The sequence below is a fragment of the Chamaea fasciata genome, unplaced genomic scaffold (genome assembly GCF_029207755.1).
Source record: "Chamaea fasciata isolate MVZ Bird 193981 ecotype frontalis unplaced genomic scaffold, bChaFas1.0.hap1 SCAF_6, whole genome shotgun sequence".
Lineage (NCBI taxonomy): Eukaryota > Metazoa > Chordata > Aves > Passeriformes > Sylviidae > Chamaea > Chamaea fasciata.
Genome location: NW_027094091.1, coordinates 25,517,268 through 25,540,102, shown reverse-complemented (window position 1 = coordinate 25,540,102; position 22,835 = coordinate 25,517,268). Strand labels below are relative to the sequence as shown.

The 22,835-nt window shown below is 37.9% G+C and overlaps 1 protein-coding gene across 1 annotated transcript in view; it reads left to right on the top strand.

Annotated features, from left to right (window-relative positions):
* CORIN (corin, serine peptidase) overlaps positions 1 to 22,835 on the top strand; it is a 124,305-nt gene that overhangs the window by 30,861 nt on the left and 70,609 nt on the right. Inside the window, 1 exon segment of the mRNA XM_066185701.1 lies at positions 11,078 to 11,288. Coding sequence (XP_066041798.1) covers positions 11,078 to 11,288 — 211 coding nt within the window.

Sequence of the window (22,835 nt, the reverse complement as noted above, 5' to 3'; positions counted from 1 at the left end):
TCTCTTCCAGCAATACAGTCTGTTTCATTACCTCACACCTACATTTTCTCTCAAAGACAGTGAAAAAAGCTGCCTTAAAATTTTGGTGGTACAGTTCTCATTTAAAATTTTTCGCTAGTCAGAATAATCACTGCAGCCGTTCTGCTCTTCTTCCCTAGAAGAAATTTAAGATTGTGTTTGCATTTCACAAGGCAAAATTAGTAAGCTAGAAGAGAATTGTGGATTTTCACTAAATTCATTATGAAGAACCTAGTTTTCAGCAGTTTTACCATTGTTGTTTCTTACGGGTATAGCTTAGAAAGGAAACCATAAAGTTTCTGACGTGTAAAATGTATTAGCTAAAATCCAAAAGAGTCTTAAAAGCCATTACTCACTATATAGAGCAATTTTTCATTACAGATTAATACTGCAGTAAGTACCGTGAATAACTAACATACCCTCCTTGAAGTTCCATGGTTCTTTACTCTTTGGCCTTTCAGTGGTGTGGTTTCCTTTAGTGAGAGATCCCCACTTCTACTCAACTTTAGAAATAAAGTCAGTTTTGTTCTAGGTTAAATGATGCGTACTTCTGGAGTTGTGAATGTGTGTCGCATTAAAACTGGAAAGAATGGAAGACTTTCAGCTTTATCCCTGTTGTGCATTCATCATGGGTTTTTACACTTTGTTGCTTGCGTTTTAAACAGATGGTTGTTGTCAGATTGAACCACAAGTTGACCAAGAGGCTAAGCAAGACATCAAATACTCAGTGAAACTTTCCAGGATGGGAACAATTTCTTGAGAGTTGCAGGCACTGACTTCTGTTTCAGACCCATCAGCTTGTCTGAAACTATTTAAAAAGTATTTGTGGAGCTATTTCTACAAAAAGATGATGTTAATATATCTTTTTCTTTTCTATATTGTGATTGATCACTTTGCTTCCAAAGGTACACCTTACATCTGGTAGCAGTATGTGATTTTATGATTGATTAAAGTTTATCTCTTTAGTGCTTCTGCATGGTCTGTTATGGATTATAACACATAGAGTGCAGCCAGGGGTGGGTACAGAGCCATCATTAATATAAAATGGTAAGTTCTGAACCCTTGTCGAAATACTGGAAGGTCAGAGCGCTGATACAAGTAAGTGATTTGCAGTCACTGGCATCTTTCACAATCATGTGAAATTCAAGAACAACATAATGGGTGCCATGGTTTGAAATCATTGTAGGGATGGGAGTTTGATACAGCTAAAGATTAATTTAGCTCTTAATCCGTACCAAAACCCTGTATTTCACACCTTTATTAGGACTACTAATTTAAAAAACTGTACTCTCCAGTGAAATAAAATAGCAGAACTTTATACCAGAAATTAGGAAAACCTTTTTCACTGCACGGGTAATGCAGAAACCATTGCCTGCAGTGGCTGTGGGATCCTTTTCCTTGGGTGTTTCCAAGACTCAGATGAAGTCATGGATCACAGCCTGCTGGCAGCAATCTCACTTGGAGCACCAAGTTGTGTGGAGACCTCCAAAGGACTCTTTCTACCAATAGTTCTGTGATTCTAGGATATAAAAAAAATGGGGAGTAGAACATGAACATTTTGCATGGTTGAAAAAAGTTTAACATTACAGCTATTAAGATACAGGTATTTAAGATAATTTAATCCTAATTCTCATGGGGAAACTTGTAGTTTCTCTCTTACTGACATAGTTAATTAAACAATGAGCTTTAAGAGACAGCATTGAAGGAAACTCTTGATATTTATTAGTATATTTAAAAGAACAAAATGAACTTTCTGTTCTGCAAAAAGCAGTTGAAGTACAGGGATTTAAAAATCTCAGTTTGCACAAGCAACTTGCAGGTGTCATGATCCTAAGATCTAAATGCAACCTGAACTGACATACAAGTACAAGTGCAGGAAACATAATCATGTTAAGCTCTTAAAGATTTTCCTTCTACACACTAAAAATAGGGGGTTTTTTGACCTCTAATTGCTCAGGCTGAGAAAATTTGTCAGAATTCTTTGTTCACCCAACAAAAACTGGAATAGCGTAACTGGAACATTAAAGAATAACTGCATTAATGTAGCCAGCTAGGCCTGTCTGTGAACCTAAGTATTCAGACTCTAGTGGTAGAAAAGAATTAGGCCTTCACAGAATGTTTTAAAGATGCAATGCTTAAAAGATAATTCCAGTGCTATGAACAGTAGAGTCAGTAGCAGTCCGATAAAGAAATGGTCAAGGAAGTTGTATCTCATGTCCTGCAACACATATTTGGCCAAATGGGCTACCCAATTCAGAAGATCTAGGCTGCAGTATTTCTGGCTAACACAAACGATCTTTTAGAGAAAATGGCTATGCTTTAACAAAGCAAGCACATACATAGATACATCTGAAAAATATAGTTGTGGGAATTTCAGATACATCTGAAAAATATAGTTGTGGGAATTTCCCATAGGGAAAACAATTAATTTGTTAGACTGATCAGCTTTTGTTAACTGGGGCTTTGAAGATCAACACCCAGATCTTAAACTTCCCCTGCGAATTTCCACATGGGAAACTTCAGGTTGCAAAGCATATTTTGTGTATACTTGCAGTGTTTGGATTTTCAAGTGAGGTACTGTATTCCGCTCTTAGGTTCCAGACAGATTTTGCAGGGAAGGGTTTGCTATGTTAGTTTTATCTGAAACCGAGGTAGGTAGAGTTATCATTGTCAGATGTGCTTGGAAAAAAGAAGCCTAAGTTCTTATTAAATAGATCAGAAGAGAGGCTATCCTAGAAAGGTAATTAACTGGAAAGAGCTGGACAGCTCAGGCACAGCCTATTTCTATGCTGACCTATTCATAACCTAAAGTATTTTAAGTCTTTTACAAAGCACTGTGGTTTTTTGTTTAGAACATACCAGTATTGGTGCATAATTAAGTGTTATCAGTCAAGCTAGCATTCATTTTAACTTATTGAAAACACGTTTGTTAGAAAAACCCACAAAAAAACCCAACCAAAAACATCTGGATGCCTGCCTGGTTCCAGTGGAGGCTACCATTTTTCATCCCCTTCATTAAAAAAAAGGCCTATCAAGAGGGGTAAAGTCATGCACATATTTCAGAAGAACAGCAAAATCCTGTCCAACATAATGTACCATGGCAAGTAGCCTCTAATGATAGATCTAACTGTAAAAGTACTTTCAATATGTGCCTTTTGTTTAGTGGTAGACTCTTAGAAATATGTCTCCAATCTCACTAAAGAATTCTGTAATTAGGAAATGACTAATCAAAAGACCAGATCTGGAACACAGGCCTACTTGCAGGGGGGTAAACATTCAGCCTCAGCTTTGGCTCTTTAGCTTACCTGCTCTCAGCTGTGCCTGCCCAAGGGATTAAAGAAGTATGGGCTTCAGCCAAGAAGAGCAGCATCTGGAAGCAACTTGCTGAGGGAAGTGGGGCTCCAAGAAAGGCAGCGACTTGATGAAGTGTCCAGCCTTTGCAATATTCTTTGGTCAAGAGAATAGCTGAGCTAGAATTTAAGACTTGCTCTGAGCAAGAAGTGTTTGGGGCAGACTGGGTGTGGTGGTCCATTCTAAAGCAGCTAGTACAGGTTGCCTCAAAAAGAATAATTATGATAACACTTCACCTCTGATCTAAAATATGAGTTGTATTTCCCTCGTGGCTAATCCACTCTCTGGGACCTGAGAGATAATGAATTGTTTTCCTGTCTGCTGCAGATAGTCAGTAGCCTCACCACCTCTCCCTTTGGTACCTGTGGGGAGCACAAGGGGGAATTAACAATCACTCGTTCCTTTTAAATTACATAATTCATTAGCTGAATGAAATTAAATGCAGAACAGTTGTTCTCAGTCCCGGTGCCCTGACTTGTGTTTCTGATCCATGGATGAGATTTGCTGTTCAAAAGTTTGTTTTGCTCTTCCCCACATAAACTATTACTGGTCATGTGGGCTTCATTTAAAGGTTGGTGATACTGAGAAGGTGTCTCCATTCCCTTTGCTCTGAACCATATGGTGCTGCATGCTTTTTATGGTGTTTGTTTGCTCAGTGAGCTGACTCAGCTCTAACACTGGCTAAGTTAGCTCTTGGGCGGTTTGGCACAAAAGTTGTTTCAAAGGGAATGGCAAGCACACATGGTTGAAAGGAAGCAGTATTGCACCATCACATCAGTTCAATTGTCTTGTGAAATGTTTTCCTGACTGTGTCAGTTGACTTAGTAAAAGTCATGACCTTCTGTTAGAGACTTACTGGGGAAGTACCTTGCTTATATCTTTAGGCTACCATCACTATTATTGAGCCTTCAGGAGACAGGAGTTTGTCAAATGTCTACCCACATGTAAATGTAACAAACTTAGTACTGCTCGTCTTCAGATTATGTCTTTGTGCTGTATTAAAGCTGTATAAATCCACTCCTCTTAAGCCTTTCGTTAGGGATCAAGACAGTACACGTTTCATGTGTAAATTGCTTCTGATAATTTCCCAGAGTCTGCAGGATCATTTATGCCCATTATCACCTAAAATAAAAGCTAATAGTGCTTTTACTTAAGTGCTTCTTAATCTATGTTTCCATTTTGCAGTGTACTGTAGAGGATCACTGTTCTAGCAAATGAGAAATGCTTATTTTTCACAGCTAGAATAGGGGCTTATTTTTACATTGCTTTCCATCCCTTCATCCCTTTTGGTAATGGTGGTGTTGCTGTTTGCACACGCTTTTGCTTTTGTATTGTCTAAAGACATAGTATTTACCAAACGTTTATTGACTGTAGTAGCCCTCTTAAAGGAGGAATACTGGTCAACCCCTCAAGGACATTTTGATCTTGTCAGGAGATGCTATTAAAAATAGGGACCTTGGTGTTGACGGTTGTTTGTAATATTGTGCTTTTACACCAGAGTATGGAGTTAATTTGCCTTTTCCTTCACTTTGTCAGTGCTTAATGGATGCTTTTAGGTATGAACTCTCCATTTCCGTGGTACAACTAAATAGTTTGTCAGTTACAAAGGAAACGAGAAATGTCATGGAAGTGGTGATTCTGCCACCAGTGGATTTGTTGTTCTGTGTGGATGTTATAAATTTGGATAGTGATAAAGCAACCCATTATCGTTTTAGTGTTTTTTTTTAATAGAGAGCAGATATAAATGGGAGACAGCAACAAAGCAAACTCTCTTTTCTCAGCAAAAAAGAGACCAAAAAAATCAAGGTCTCTTGACTTCTTTTGGCAAATAACTGTGTGGTAGCAGTTGGCATCAGTTTAGAGAAATATAGCTGTAGAATAATTTGTTTTTCAGTAAGTTGCCCTCTTCAAAAATTAGAGATTAATTTTAATCTTGAAACTACAGTTTTTTATGCTATTTTTTAGAAGGTGAATATATAATAAAGTAAAGTATATAATAATGTAAGAGGACCTGTGCTTTAGTTGTAGAACAATGAAACATGTTGTCTGGTGTACATCAATAAAGAAACCTTAAGAAATAAATGCTTTTCAACCATGTGTATTTATAAGCTTCTTACTGACTACTTCTTTTTCATTCATTGTATCATTATGGAAATTACTCCTATGCAGTTATCATTCAGTACTTATTTAATAGAGTTGCAGAAGTGAATTGTATTTATTATTCTAGAAGAAGTTTTGAGCTAATTAGAGGCAGTTAACCTATATTTTGTACATGATGTTCCTTTTTAAGCATCAGATTGAGTGGAAGTTTAAAATACTGTTTTGATTTTGTGCAATTGTACCTGAATAAATACAGAAGGAAGAGTGCAGTTGAAGAGAATCCTAGCAGGAACCACAGATGGGTAGACATTCAGCTCTTCATTCATTGTGTTACTTCAATTTCTTTCATTCCACTTTCCTTGTCATGAAGAATTTGGAACCTTCTTCATTTACAGATGTCTCTTTGGCAAATTTTTTTATTTTTCCAGTGTTATGGTGACAGTGTGTCTTGGTTCACATTAAATCTCAAGGAGCTACAGACGTCAAGAGAGTGACATACTTAAAAAGGGAAGACATCTATTTAGAACAACACTTGAGCATATGCTAACTTCATTCCTATTCAGACAGCACTCCAGCACATGCTTAAAAGTTGCTTTCAGTAGAGAAGCTGTCTAGCCTCAAGATTGAAATTCAAAATAAGCCAAAGTTGTAGCTTTTAAAAAGTCATTTGGCATATACCTCCCCTCTTGATTTGAATAGGGTTTACTGGTGTTCCAAAGTTCTGAAAAACATTGTCCATGTAGTCTATGGCCAGCTTTTATCCCTAAATGCAAGCATATAAAGAGTTTTAAGCAGTTTCTTCTATCAGGATCTTGAGAACAGTGCTAAACTTAAGAATTCCCTTAATTACCCATGGTCTGACAGAGAAGTTCTGCAACTTTTCACAAACCTCTGACCATCCAACTAATGCTTACTAAAATAGTGCGCTTCTAATGATATAGATGCCTTTTAGAACTGCATGTCTCATTTTGGATATACAATGAAATATTTTAAATCTTGGTATGGCAGTCTCAAATATTCAGATGGTGATTCAAAATATGTAGGAAAATAAAGTTAAGACCAGGCTTTGTATATGTAATGCTTTTGTTAACATCTGCAGTTTCAACTGCATGTAAAACACATGTGATTCATTTAGATAGACTGAATTTTGGTAGGATGACAAGGTAGTCTGATTAAAACAAGTGTTTAATTTTTTTATTTAATAAAGGTACATTTGCAGTATTTGTGTTTCAAGTGTTTCAGCATGCCATGAGGGGAAAAAATAGAACTGAGGGTCAAGTGACAAAGAAGTGTAATGGATCTTAAAACTGAGATACTAGTCCAAAAAAAGCACCCTCCCCCAGTCACTATTAGTTTTAAAATAGGTTGAAATTATATGTATCTGAATAGCTTACACCCTTGTATTTCTAAAATTCTTGCATAAATAATTTTCAAAAATCTTACCTAAACTGTAAGCTTCTGTAAAAGTACAGAAAAGTTGGACGAAATCCAAGTAGCAGAAAATGACAAAGAATTACGAGCAAGTGGGATGTGTTGAAGCATAAATTGCACTCATGATTGAAAGGTAATAGGCACTCATTATATGTCATAATTGTTAGATCACTTTTGAGATCTTGGGTAGAGGAGAAAGTAAACAAATAGGGATATAAAAGCTCTGTCTGAAAATAAGAGTTGCATTAACAATACAAGGTGGTAGAAATTATAGCATGAAGCTGACATTGCAATACAGAAATTGAAAAGAAGGTAAAGATGGAATATGAAAGGAAATACAATTACATGGGAGGTTATGTCATATAAACAGTAATTTCCGCTGTGTCCAGAATAAAAAAAGACTCTGGGGAGGACACAGCAGGGGTCTCCAATAGATGGGAAGAATCATGCAGACACTGAAGAGCTTGAAATTGTCAATGAAATGAAATGCTTTCATTGTCTCACTATTTACAATGGCAAATTCAGGACAGATGTCTAAAAGATAAGCATTTTTTGGAGTCTTGATGGGGAAATACTAAAGGAAAGCAGAAAAAAAAAATCTTAAACTGTCTGATTTAAAAACAAAGTCAGGTGAAATGGTTCCAAACTGAAATATGAAGAAAATCATGACTTATATCGACTGGTATATTTTGAGTAGTATGGCCAAACTCTCTGTGATGTTTCTTTATTGACTTTTAACTGTGACTCAAAATATGTCCTGGCACCAACAGCTGCAGATTAACCTACAGAGCACTTTAAGAGGAATTGAGAGTTTTAGACTGGGGCAAATAGTACAAATGATACAGAGATGTTGATCAGGCTTGAAAAAAATTTAAGTCTAGATTTTTCTCAAGCCATTTCCTTCCACAGCTTAATTTTGGTTTTCCGTGCATGTAAAGTTTTCCTCTGATTTATACTCTCATGTAGTCAACATAGCCTGGCACTGAGACTCACGAGAACTTTATCCTGTAGTGGGAGTTATCCAAATGATCTAAATCTATTACTGCATCTTTCACGTGTCCCTGTCTTTTCCTTACTTCTGTCTAGTCTTCCATACAGAAAGATGACTTATGATTTCCCCTTCTCTCAGGCTCCCTCTCCCCACATCACTGAATTTTTTCTGCATGACTCTGAGTTCTGATGTTTCTATTTAAGTTATGCTGGTTGGCATGGAGTTTATCTTCCCTGCCATGGCCACCTCCATGCAGTGAGAAGCACATAAAAATAATCCAAATACAACATGGCAAAGCGGGGTCTAGGCTAGTAAAGTATTTAAAGAGACAGTACAGCAATGCATGAGTTGATAATAACTTTGTAGAATTGTTTCAGTTCTCAATTGTGTCTCAAAAAGTGTTCTCAATTGTATGTTCATGCTACTTGAATTTGGAAAGAAAGGACATTTTTTATTAGACTGTGGTGGATTGCACTTTATGGGCTTCCAGATATCCACCCAGTTTCTCTCTCACTCTGTCCCTTCCACAGGGCAGTGGGAGGTGGGAAGCAATATGAAAAATGTCTTGAGTGAAAGGCAGAGAGATCACTTACCAATTGTTATCAGGTGCTAAACAGACGCAGGAAAAATTCATTGAATATATTGCCAATTAAAACCAGAACTGGATGGTGAAAAAGAAATATAAGAACTAAAACACTATCCCTCATCCTGCCCTTCTTTCACAGGCTCAGCTTCACTCCTTCATTTCCAGCTCGTCTTCCTCCTCCCTGCTGTGAGTGGCAGAGGAGAATGGGGAATGGGGTTGTGATCAGTCCATAAGAGTTCCACTCTGCTGCATCTTCCTCCTGCTTCAGTGCTGGATCTCTGCATGGTCTGCAGTCCTTCCAGATTAGATCCTGTGTGTAGGTCCTCTGGGTGGGTTGCAGTTCCTCAGGATAAGCTGCCTTCAGTGTTGGTCCTTCACAGGCTGCAGTTCCTTCAGGACATGACCACCTGCTCTGGTGTGGGGCCCTCAACAACCTGCAGAGTGGATAACTGCTCCATCCCAGGTCCCTTCCATGGACTGTGCAGGAAATTTCTGCTGTGGTGCCTGAAGCACCTTCCCCTCTTCTTTTCTCACCTCAGTGTTACAGGATTATTTCTCACACTTCTGTTCTCCCCACTCATTCCCATGTGCAGGATATTGCTTTCCCGGCAGTGCTGCTCTCATTGCTGAGGGCTCAGCTGTCCCCTGTGGTCACCTGCTGGGTGCTGGCTGCAACCCTCTGTGCTGGCACGGGGCAGCTCTGGCCTCTCCTCATGGAGTGCAGCCTGGGAACCCCCCTTGCCACCTACACCTGGTACTGAGAAAGCTGAGAGAAACAGGCAAGTTTTACACTAAATCTTGTAAGAGGAAGCAAAACCCAGAGAAATAAAGTGAGAGAAATTATATCTACATTTTATTTTAATTATAAATAAATTACAACCATGAAAGAAAAAACAGGAGTTAATACAGTGAAATCTTTTGGCTGGAGGGTGATGTGGTAACGTTTAACCATTGCTGTAACTATCAAGGCCACAAGATCCTTTTATACTATTACTACCTGCTGGCTAAATTTTCCTTTGACAGAAATGCTAATGGTACTCTATTCTCTCTGTATCAGGTGTAGTAACTAAAAATATCCATTCCTTCAGACCTTATTTTTCATGTAGTGTTAAAATTTTTATGTATGACAACCCTACTACTTTGATTTTATGAGTCTACCACCATAGAATTAGTTTCTTAAATGTCTTAAGATCTGTTATCCTGAGCTTAAGTGTACTTTTCCAAGGGTCTAAAGAGTAACCAAATAGTGCTCTTCCTACAAGTTGAAATGGTGGGGGTTTCCTCCAGAATGTGTGTGTATCCTTTTTATTTTTTTCAGTAGTGTAATGGGACTGTGAGCTGTTCTGTAAGGATTAGCTGATGTTTTCTGTATAATATGTCTTGGAAGAGAAGAAATAGGAGTGTGTAAAAAATTCCAGGAAGAAACTCAGAATGTGTTTAGAAGGGAAGAATCACCCAACATACACATTCAGCAGCCAAATTATCCATTGTGTCAGGAAAGGGAGTCTGCTGTGAGTTGTGGAAATTGAGTTTTCAAGATAGTATTTGTGTGAAAAAAATGCAGACACTGCTTTAGTTGCAAAATGATTGATTTTTACTCACAATACTTTAAAAAAAGAGAAAACAGTTTGTAGATATCCCTGCTCTGTGGATTCCAAAGGATAGATGCTAAGAAAATTATGGAGAAAATGTCTGAAATTCAGTATGAGATTCCGTCCCAACTGGACCATACATGAGAAAATTCAGAGCTGGAGAGAGACCAAGAAAATCTGTCCATCTTCTGTTTTAACTGAGATGAAAAATGTACCAAGATGTCATAGTAAATGAAAAGAAGGTACAGTGAGTTAAAACTTTTGAAGACAGTAATGAGTTTTAGGAAAAGATTTTGCTGGAAAAATCAAATGCTAGTTGGGAATGCTATGGTCCATGAATTTTGAATTCACTGCTCTGCTGTCCAGTCAGTGAGTACACAGATAGCTCCAAGGAACTGTTCTCTTCTCTGTCAAGACTGTGTGAATTTTAAAATGTCTAAAGCAGTCCATGTGCATGGTCTCAGCCAAAAATATCAGTGCTTCTTGCCACATGCCATGGCAGGGACTATCTTGCAGTTGTGCCTCAGGAGATGCATAATGATCTCGTGAATAATTTTGATGAAATTTTGCTTAATGAAATTTCTACTTGTGAAAGTAGAATGGTAGCGAAAAGAGAAACTTCATGGAAAAACTAAATCCAGAGCAGCCTCATAACCCATTTTTTTCAGTGTGACTTCCATTCTCAGGTTCAACTGAATTTTATTGTATCCAGGCTGTGTCAAAAAAAATTGATTTTGTTTTATTTCTATTCCAGTTTTGTACAAAGTCAGAGAGAGGATTGTGAAAATATCTGAAAGCTTATTTGGTTTTCCAAGCTAGGCTTCTCTGGTTCAATTTTTTGCTTATTTTTTGACAGTATTATGATAGCATTATTGAATGTAATCTTACCTGAGAGATACCAGCATTGCTTATATATTATATATACTGACTAGTCAATTCAATACATACTTTGAACCAACTATTCAGTGGTCATACTATTCTTCTAAATATATTGTTTTGGTTTCGCAGGTGCCTGCAGAAATATCACCCACAGCCAGTGCCAAATGCTGCCATATAACTACACCACTGTAACTTCAGTTCTTTCCATTGTCAAAAGTATTGAAATGGAAAAGTTCCTGAAGTTCTTCAGTTACCTCAATCGTCTCAACTGCTATCAACACATCATGCTGTTTGGCTGTAGCCTCGCTCTTCCTGAATGCATCAGTGACGGTGATGACAGGTATTTGGGAATGAAAATCCATCAGTGACTAGAGCCAACTGTGATAAAATACTCTCTGTCTAATCAGACAAGGGAAGATCCAAACTAAGCCTATGACCTCATTGCAAAATTCCTGTCTGTCAAAGCTATTGACAACATTTCTGCCAAGATAAGCTAACTGTAATAGAGCTCTTCTAGAAAAATGTTGCCACTGTATAAAGTCAAACTGTGATATTAGGGCAGTCAGGCTTATTTTCCTAAAGAAGCCTGTCCAGAGTTCTTCTGCCTAATTTCTCCAATCTGGCTAAACCAAAATGGAATGTTTTGCAACAACAATAATGCCTTGGATATATATAGTACTGTCATAAATTGGGGTGGCCATTTGTTAAACTTCAAATTTTAGTCATTTCCTTCAGCAAAGTTAGTATTTTCAATATATATTTTTGGTATTAAATTAGTAGGATATGTTCGGGGTGACATAAACTATTCTGGAAGCTTGAGCATATATTTTTTCTGCATTTATGTAATTTCACAGCATTAGTATAATGTGCATGCACTTTTAAATTGAGTTTGATTTGGAAAAGGATCAGTGAATTTAGCAGAGCTAAAATCAAAACATGACACAAAAAGGCAAAAAATAATTTTTTTTAACATATGTACATAATCTTTGATGGTTCTGGAGGTTGAAAGAGAGAATTGAAAGATTTTGAAAGGATAAATTTTTTTGAAAGGATAAATTTTGTACATTTCTTTTCCATTTCTTTCCTGAAGACATGTTTTTGCTCTGGTTTTCAGTGACAACCAAAATACTTTGAGATTCAAGAGTCAGGTATCTTCCCTTCCCTTCCCTTCCCTTCCCTTCCCTTCCCTTCCCTTCCCTTCCCTTCCCTTCCCTTCCCTTCCCTTCCCTTCCCTTCCCTTCCCTTCCCTTCCCTTCCCTTCCCTTCCCTTCCCTTCCCTTCCCTTCCCTTCCCTTCCCTTCCCTTCCCTTCCCTTCCCTTCCCTTCCCTTCCCTTCCCTTCCCTTCCCTTCCCTTCCCTTCCCTTCCCTTCCCTTCCCTTCCCTTCCCTTCCCTTCCCTTCCCTTCCCTTCCCTTCCCTTCCCTTCCCTTCCCTTCCCTTCCCTTCCCTTCCCTTCCCTTCCCTTCCCTTCCCTTCCCTTCCCTTCCCTTCCCTTCCCTTCCCTCTTTTTTTTTTTTTTTTTGTGTAGCAGCAACCTTCTCCAATTAATTTGTCATGTCAAAACTCAAACTGGATTTTTATGTCCTGTTTTATGTCTTGGAGGTCACACTGGTTCCTCTCTTTGTATTTTAAAATTTATTTTTGTGGGGGAAAATATTCTTGCCCCTACAGACTGATGGGGAAGAAAGTTCAATGTGAGACTGCAGATGATGTAAGATTATGTTAGAATCTGACTTCAGTTTTAGTAATCATGTCTCCAGAGTTTGCCGTGAATGTCACTGAAAATGCAGTGACTGCAGTCAGAGTGGCAACCACAGGAAGAGCAGTAAAAGTGGATTGACAGTGTCCTGGTTCGTTAAGTCCAGTTTGGTAAACCTCAGTTGTCCTAATTTAACTTCTGGTTTCTTCTTTAAACAGGATTACCTTTTTTTTTTCTGTTGGCAGCTAAGTGATTGTTATGATTACTGTCCTTTTTGTAGCATCCAGTTATTGCTGGCAAACACATATATTTCACAGCTAAGAATAATTTAAGGAGCATCAGATCTGCAAAAAGTAGTTATTAACAGCTTCCCTTCCCTTCTCAACCCAGCCCCTTCCCTGTCTTCCCCCCATAACTCCTGTCAGTGAGATCTAGAGAAAAGCATTTAACATAGTAGGGGGAAGTTCCTTTGTATATGCCGAGTGCAGATACTAAAAATGAAAGAGACAAGCTTGTGTTAGGTCTGTTGAATAGGGGTTTCTGGTTAGCAGAAAGATACTGAAGCAGAAAAGTCACTGTGGAAAGACTCTGGTGGTAATGAATGCAGATATGTCCATATGCTGTAGTGCTTTTTTGGGGGGGCTATGGTTGTGTAGAACATACAGTATGACAGAACATCCACTAATGTTGTGAACAGCTGTTACTGACATCGTCATTATTTCCTCCCGTCAGTTACAGCTGGTTCATTCTACTGTCAGTGGTTCTATATCTGACCATAACTTTGCATTTGTTGTTCTCTCTTTGTTTTGCGAAACAATTGTTCCTAATGTATGTAAAGCTTAATTTGACAAATGTTGTTTACACAGTGTGGACGAAATGAAGCTCCTATGATGCCTAGATGTCTATTCTTAGATATTGTTGAGAGCCTGTTGGCAGTTTGCAGCCATGGGAGCAATAATTTTAACAGTGCGTTAGGAGAAGGAACAAGAGGGAAAGTTACAAGCACTCATGTTTGGCATCCAGTGAGCTGTCATTACACATAGCTTTTCTCTGATATTAACTTATGTCTGTTTCCCATTTATCTTTCATGTATTTATAAACATTGTTTTCATTAACACTTGAAGGAGATTAAGTTTCTAGGCAGAGACCATATTCAGTGTTTGTGTGGTTAGGTACAGGGATTTCTGAATACTACCACAATATTGTTGCTCTTCAGGAATGTTCTTCTGTATCTTACTGCAGTGAAACCATGTATGACAGTAAAAATATATTAATTTTAAAAGCTGTGTTTAATTTCAGCAACTGGATATAAAATGAGTTAGCCCTGTTCTTTTAAGAAAATATGTAACAGTATCTATGTACTACTTTCCAGTAGAGAAAAAGTTTGAAAGTACAGCTAAAACCTGTGTGAACATGGAAAATGGAAAGTTGAAGTGCAGTAAGGCTTTTTTTTTGCGTGCTTAGCTGTAATTTTTGTAGTAAGGGACTGCTTACATAAAGGTGTTATGCAACTTTCTTCTTCTTGAGTGGATGGATGAGATCTTTGCAGTATGATTTAAAAATCAGCCTTAAAAAACCCCTTGTCCTACCACAGTCCAGAAGCGCTGCTAAGAAAATATGAAAAGTTATAGCAGTGGTAGAAGAACACCTTAAACTAGTCACTAGCTGAGCTAATTACTTTTAGAACATTCCCAGTAGTAACTTTGTCGTTTTGGGTAGTAATAGTCTGTGTCCTCTGATCACCACATGCCACACTGGTACTTTATTTGTTGTAAGAGAGATCTGTCCTCAGAGCTCTTGGTTATGATTGATGATATAATCTAGGGAATTCTCCCTCACTGAAAGACACTAGGAGTGGGCCAAAGGTCAGTTACTACAATGGAGTGGATGTTTTTTTATAGCAACTCACATGCATTGGATTCCACAATTCAAGAAGACAATAAAAGTTAATCTGCAATGTTTTCAAATTTCAAAAGGAAAAGAAAAGTATGTATTTTAAAGCCAAAATTAATGTAAAATTTGAAGATTTGAAATCATTAGAGAAGTTCATAGGGGTTCAGCCTTTTACTGCATAATGCATACAAATGCATTGATTGATGCTTTCTAGTATTTCTTGCAGTCTATGAAATAATCAAATTTCATCAAAAGACTTGGAAAAATAGGCAGACTATATAAGATCCTGAAGGCCTGTGTACATGGATTATTTTGACTTTTTATGCTGGGAATAAATTTGAAGCTTATGGATTCTCATACCCCTGTGCTATCATGCTGCCTTTAAAACAGAAATAATAGCTTGAGTGCTTACATTAATCCTCTTTGTAGAAGTGTATTCCAGAAGGTTGAGGAAATGCCTTCCATTGAGAGATCCTCAGTGTTATAACAGCTAAACTTATTAAAATAATAAGATGTTATTAAAACCCTGTTTTTTAGAGTTAATTGAGGATTTGGGGGTATTTAGGAGAGAAAGCTGACTGATCACATGGATCTTTTTTACAAAGCTAATGTGAGTTCTTGTTTGAAGGCTTTGAACAGGAAGCTGTCAGCATACATTTGAGTCAATATCTATTACACAAAATCCATAATGGGTTTAATTGTGTATGAGTGATATATAGAAATGTATCGGTTTGTATAGGCAATCCTCCACTGGCATGCCTCAATTTTGTTTTAATCCACTTGATTTTGACAACAACAGCAGGTAAATATGCCAAGACAAAATAGCAGCTGCTAGGACCTCTGAGTGAATGATCCCATAGGTAGTCTGTGATCCAGCTTCTATGCTGTATTTTTATAGTGCACCTGTGTGGAGATGTCAAATCATAGTTGCACAGGGAGCTTTGCCATTCTGCAACTTTCAAGAAATGTTTAAAATTCGCACATTTATGAAGTTAGCTTCAGAGTAATTTTCTCAAGTTATTGAGAAACCCACCTGGAAGTGCATTTAGAATCCTCTCTCATAAACCTATCGGAGATGCTTCTGTTGAAATTGGTGGTATTTACTTTATACATTAAGCTGCTGCATTGGTGACAATCACTTTACCAGGCCTCCGAGGAATAAGGTGGGACAATTTTCTCCTACCGCTGTGCTGTCTCTTAATGTTCTTCTCATGACTCCATCCAGTGTAGTTCTTGCCATGACCCAGGCACATGGAGTGGAGGCTTCTTTCAGATGCTTATGTGTCTACCAGTTTTTCCTGAGCTTGCAGTCCTGTCTTTCACATCTTGTGGGAGTTGCTTTATCCTCTTAATACACTTCCATTTTGATGGTGCCTCTTTAGCCTAAGGAGTTTAACATGACTTACAAAGGCTATTCCAGATGTAGTTTTGGCAATAGTTGTTTGTCAAGAAGATACAGAAGATCAGAGTCTTCAGTTCAAAATGAAGCAGAGGTGATGTGATTTATACATAAAATGTTTGAAATCACATGTCTTTTGTTTTAAATGTTGCCATGAGCCCTTCAGAATCCAGCAGACTAATTGTGTACAAAACCTCACACTATTGTGAAATTTTTCTTTGGACATAACCAAGTCACAATCCAGTCTTCAGTTTTTAAATCTGGGTATGGCCCATTTAAGTGGAGTTGTGACTTGAACCACACAGCCTTGGAGATTCAGCTGATGAAAAACATGTATAGTCATTCCTGTCGAAAGGGAACACAAAAATTAGAGAGTGTGATAATGCTTGCCCACATAAATAGTTTTCTCTTTCTGCCAGTTGTGTGGGGTTTTTTTTGGTTTTTTTTTTTTGTTTTTTTTTTTTTTTTTTTGTTTTTGTTTTTTTTGTTTTTGTTTTTTTTGGGGGGGTTGGGGTTTTTTTTTGTTTTTTTTTGGGGGGGGTGGGTTGCGTCTTGTTGATTTAAAGCATTCTTCTAAGGGAATTGATATAAGTGTTACTGTTTAGCAGAAAAACTGAGGAGTACACAGGGTCTGTGTTATTTGAAAAGGCCTAGAGCAGCAAAACAAATGAGTAATTTTTTCTTTCTTCATTTTGTCATTTCTACCAGTTAATAACCTTCCGATAGCTGCAGTTTAACCAATAGTTATAATAATGATTTTATGGTGTAATTTTTTGATAAGTAAAATGTTGAGGATAGAGTTCCTAATGGCAGGTAGTCAACATGTTGTGAGGAACATTTTGTAAGGCTTTCCTATGCAAGTACTCAGTGTCAGCTCTGGTCTACCATCAGATTGATGGCATACTAATTCAAGGTGAAGTAGAACTAATTTATAGCAACAAGAAAGTGAAATGGTTGAAAGGTGTAATACATTGAGTAGGGTTTCGAACTAGCAAAACCGTCTGTTTAAGGTATCTGTAAAATAGCACTAGACAGTTCCTGTGTACTTTTGAAAGTGTTTATGTGCACTAACAGATGTCACATGCAAAGTCATGATTGAAAACATGTTTCAGTAAGTTTAGTGAACAGACATGAATTTCTAAATATAAGAAGACAGTAAATAAAATCAGGGTGACTTGAAATGGAAAATTGGATTGGTAATAAATAGATACATGGATCAAAGAAAATCTACAATATGCAGATTCAGAAAGTGATGAAATCTTTGCACAGAAAAAGGATCAAGAGGAAAATAAATCCTCAAGCCCCACTTCCTGCTCTAAGGAAAGATAATTTTTCAAAAACCAAAATTTTATTTCTGCTGTCCTATAACATGTTCTTCATGAGACATTTAGTTAATAAACAGTTGGTTACATCTGACTTCAAAAAAGGGAATGCTCACATTTCTCTGAAGTATTGGAGTGGACCGTCTTGCCAAGACATACATGAAGAAACTTGAAGAAAGAGTAGTCACAAAATAGCATTTCTAGAGATACACTTTCCTTCTCAGTGCAGCCTGTATTGTTCATAAATAATTTCATAGTTAATGAGTTATATTAATTATCTTTTCTAACTGTTATTCATACAGCCGAAAACAATGTGCTAATGAGAAGATTATAGTTTCCATTGTCCCTCAGAACTCAGACCATGAAGTCAACATGTGATATTCATCACCTCAGGAGCCACTACTACTTTGTCCCAAGTTGAGACAGTATAAAGGTGACAAATACAAAGTTTGCCACATTGGTAATTATGTGGCATGGGCCAAAATGCCTATATTTAAAGTTGACAAACATATCTTAGAAGACCCTTTCTCAAGATAAGTATAATCTTTGAGGGGAAAAATAAAGAAGAAAGCACCTTTTTTTTGGATGCCTAAATAATGCCCTGGGCAAAAAACAGAAGGAAAAAATGGGTTGCTTATGAAAAAGCACTCTGTAATCCCCAAGAGTACTCAAGTAGTTGAGCACAGAAATGACTTTATTTATTTGGGGAGTTGCTTTAATAAGTACTGAGCTCTTCCTCATGGCTGTTAGAAGAGGGAGATAAGGGAATTAGAAGATAAAATTCTAAGTTTAGGGGAACTTCTGTTTATAAAGTTTATGTACCTGTGGATATGTTTATGGAACTTAATCTCCAGTTTCTGGCTTACACATCTGAAAAATCGTGGAGTCTCTGAAGACATCTCTGTAACTATCATGGCTCAGCTGCTGTGGGTCGACCTAAAGGGTCCCGATAGCTAGGAGTGGTACTGGATCTAGGTACACATGGATTCCTTACGGGATCAGGGCTTAAGTTAACTCTGTTTAAAATTACTGGTATGCATAATTTGTAAACAAGTCAATGTAAAGAAAGAGGGGATTACCTAAGAAATTAATTTTAAAAGAAAAAAAGTTAGAAAAGTAATATAGAAATATAGGCAATGGCATCCTGCATTGGCTGGAATTATGTGTGTGGTCTAATGTGTGTGAAACCAGCGTTTGCCATAGCAGGCAGCATCAAAACTTCATGCAGTGTTTCACTCTCCCCATTGATCTGATTTTAAAGTGTGTGTTGGGGGAAATTATGGATACGCCAGAGTTAAGAGGTTATCTGATAGAGGAACATTTTTGAGAACAATCTGGGCATGGAAATGGTTGCTTGAAACGATATTTCATAATGCTGCACAGGGAAGTTAAGGGAAGGAGTCAGAAAGGAAAATCAGGAGGGCCAGTTATTTTATTAATGAATATGTTATTGATTGCCTTCAGCCCTGTTGTTGCAATGATTTTCTGTGTGTATTATCTATTATAAGCTGGGGTTTATGGTGCCTAAATTGGCAAGTCATTCTCCTGAACATGCAATATATTATTAATAATAATATATTATTTCTTATAAATAAATACTGATCATTTATGTAGCTGAAATAATTGTTTACAACTACTCTTAAAATTAGCATGGCTTTTTGTTAATGTTTGTTTGCTCATTTAATCTGTCTTCTAGAAAAACCATGTTTATTTGCAAAATAAAATTTATTCAATTTAATAAATTGCAATAGTTGTTTGATAGGAACTTTCAGTTGCATTTTCATAAACATTTTGGGAATATTAACACTGATTGTTTCTTATTGGACTGTGTATCTGGGATCACAACCAGGAACACACAGATGAGGTAACATTTTATCTTTGTTTAGTAGATGGAACTCTTCTAGATATGAGTACACTCTCTTGCGCAGCAATTACTAAACAAAATGGTTTTGGATTGAAGTGTGGTTAGAGAATTCTCAAAGAATTCACATGCTTTTCAGCTCATGGTTAACTTCTTTTAGTGGCCATGTTATTAACAAATAGCTTATAAACCATCTGCACTCAAAACCTATTGAGGATTCAGTCAGTGAGACGTGTCTCTGGCAAGTTTGTCTCCTCTGTCAGAAATTATTGTTGTCCTATTGGAGACCCAGTGGTAAGCACCAGGCTCACAGGATGAGCAGGGCAGTCAAACTAGAATCACAAGATTACAGAAGTGGGGAGGAGAGAAACTTCTGGAACTCTTCTGGCTCAGATCAGGATGAGCATTAAAGATGAATGAAACTCCTCAGGGCCTCTCGGTTGGGTGTTGAGTATCTCTAAGGATGAAGGTTTCACAGCCCTTCTGGAGAACAAGTTCCAGACTACGGTTTCTTGATAGATAATGCAATATAAAATGCTAGTGGTGCTGAAAGGTGCTGCTAGTGGTGCTTGTCATTCCCCATCTCACCCTTCTCTTTTCCATGTCCTGTCAAGAGTATTTTTTCAGCTCCATGACTGACTGGATTTGGAAACTGATCTGAATTAAATTAGGAGTGATGGATGTTATCCATTGTGTAACAGCATGAAGTGCCGTGCTGGCACAGAGAAGTAGGGAAGAGAGGTGGAGACAGGTCTTGGAGCAAACTGATGGGGAGGTAGGACAGCTTTAAATTGATGACATCTGCTCTTGCCAGATTTGTTTGTGAAACAGTTTTAATGTGAACTTGAAGTACCATGATAATCATGATACAATGATTTTCTGCTTGACAGAGAAGTTCTTTGAATGTCAGTGAGTGAAGTGTGTCTGTGATTCTTTAGGATTCCTGATAAGATGCAGCTCAGAAAGTTTTAACTTGGGTTGATTCTTGAGGTCTTCCTTTTGGCAATGCTCTGAAGTGCACAGGGAAACATGAGTTCTGGAAAACTGCATGAAGTTAAGGGTACCTCTCACAGTCGTCTGTGGAAATGGAAGGCAGTTCTTTAGGTACAGTATTGTTTTGCATGTCTTTATTATCCTGAAGACACAAATATTTAGAGCAGCTGTGCAGTGTATGATTTGCTTCCAGTTAGTCCAGAATTCCTGTAACAATGCTGTGATTGAAATACTGCTGTGTGATTCAGAGGACTTCTGTTTCACTGTGCCAGCTTCTCTTTCCCAAGTGTGAATTTTGTTTGCTAAAATCAAAAGATCTTGTAACCTGGATTTTCAGGCATTTTTGGAGTGTGTTTTGTTTTTAAAAAGAGATTTCTATAGAATAAATGAAATAAACAGTGTGTTCATCATTTGCATAATAAATACTAGGCAAGAATTTTCAGAAATTTTACTTCATTTAGGAGTAATTTTGGCACATAGTACAAGATTGTAAAAATAGCTTGTAATTGTAGAAGTAGTCTTAATAATACTTATTCAAACTGATTCATGGCTGAACTAAAGCTCTAATGAATTAATTTAGTGCCTCTCCCATTTTCATGGTTGTCTTTGAATCAAGTGATGGGATCAGTAAGAGAAATCTGTGAGAGCTGATTGCTTTAGTTGGGACAGATCATCCCAACTGATCATGGTCATTGTACAAAATGCTCTGATAAATTTTGATAGATTTTTTTTCTTTTCAATGCTACATTGCAAAATTTATGCTTCTGCTTTACAGTGTATACTTTAGGAGTTTCTGCTTGTTATTGTATTATAAGCTCAACATGTAATGTGTTGTGCTGTCATAGAAAGTGACTGAGGAGTCAGAGGGGATTTCTGAATTTGTTTCTTGCTGATTCAAAGAATCATACAATATCCTGGGTTAGAAGATACCCAGAAGGGTCAACAAAGTCCAACTCCTGGCCCTGTACAGCACCATCCCCAAGAGTCACACCATGTGCCTGAGAGAATTGTCCGAGTGCTTTTTGAACTCTGTCAGGCTGGTGACCACTTCCCTAGGGAGCCTGTTCGCTGAGGAGCCCCAACACCCTCTGGGGCAAGAACCTTTTCCTGTTACCCAACCTAAACCTCCCCGACTCAGCTTCATGCTGTTTCCTCAAGTACTGTCCTCACTGGTCACAAATTTTAAGAGATCAATGTCAGCCCCTTCACTTCCCTCATGAGGAAGTTGCAGACTGTGATGAGGTCTTCTCCTCTCAGCCTCTTGGTCTCCATGCTGAACAGACCAAGTGTCTTCAAACTCTTCTCCTATGGGTTTCCCTCTAGGCTCTTCATCATCTTTATTGCTCTCCTTTGGATGCTGTCTAATAGCTTAATGTCTTTCTTACATTGTGGCACCCAAAACTGCCCCCAGGACATGAGGTGAAGCCGCCCCAGTGCAGAGCAGAGCACGACAATCCCCTCCCTTGCCTGGCTGGTGATGCTGGGCCTGATGCACCCCAGGACAGGGTTGTCCCTCCTGGCTGCCACTGCTGACTCAGATGTGACCCCTTATTTTGGTCAAAATAGTTTTATCTGGGTTTTGTCTACAAAATAAATTACTACACTGACTAAAAATTCTAACTTGTACTGTAGAGACTGTATGTGTCACCCTTAAGGATATCAACACAGTTTGGCCACATTGTCTGAAGAGCATTTCTAAGCCTGAAAGAGATGTTAAATAACAGCAGTTGATGTAGAAGATGTAAAATTCAACAGCAGCTGCTGCTTCCTTTACCCATTTTTGGATGGATAAGAGTGTTTTCAATCTAATGATATATTTGGATTTGTGGTCAGTTCCACTTTCACTGGAATCAGGAATTTATATTTCCCCCCTCTGTCTGAGCAGCCTTCAGAGCTCTGTGTGAACTCTTTCTTAAGTATAGTACTCTTGGATATCAGATGTGTTCTAAGACTTTTGCCAGTATAGCTTTTTAACTGTCTCTTCCCTCTTGCCATAAGATATGGCAACTGTTAAGGAGTAGTTAATTTGAAATGTCATTCTTTGGGAAAAAAATCTGGATGGAGCCACAGAAGAGATTCTAGTCCAGCTTTTTCATCTTGATTTGATGTTGTCACTTTTCTGTTCTCATAGCCTTTAAACAGATTGTTCTTCCATGCTGCAGGCAATCCATTCAGTATCTCCATCTTTTTCATTCTCATTGTATAACCCAGGATTTTTTCAGTCTCTCAGAAAGGGCATTTGTCTTATGGCTGATTTGTAGTTGCCTAGCTTCATGACTGCAAATGGGGTATTCATGAGTGTATGAGTTAGAACTGGCCTTCTACACTCTTTGTAAATCCTTATACTGAGTCCCTGTAGGGCAGATGAGTGGACACTTACCTGCAGTTCAGCCAATTAATGCAAGGCCTTAATCTTGTCTAAACAACTGCAACCATTATTCAGTCTCCCACCCCAGGGAAATTGAGCTGCTATGCCTTTTGCTAGGTTCACCTCTGAGGACTTTTTTCTCCTTTAAGATGTTGGATACTTCTCAGACTTGTGGTCGTATCCTTTTACAGGTAATTTTGCATCTTTGTGCTTATACACAGGAACCTGCTTTGAGAAAACACATGCATTTAAGCTACAACTAGGTGGGAGGCAATGCAGCTAGCTCTGCTTTGAGTGTTACAAAGTGTTACCTGAAATTGAGGTGCCATCCTTAAATGTTGCTATATGGATT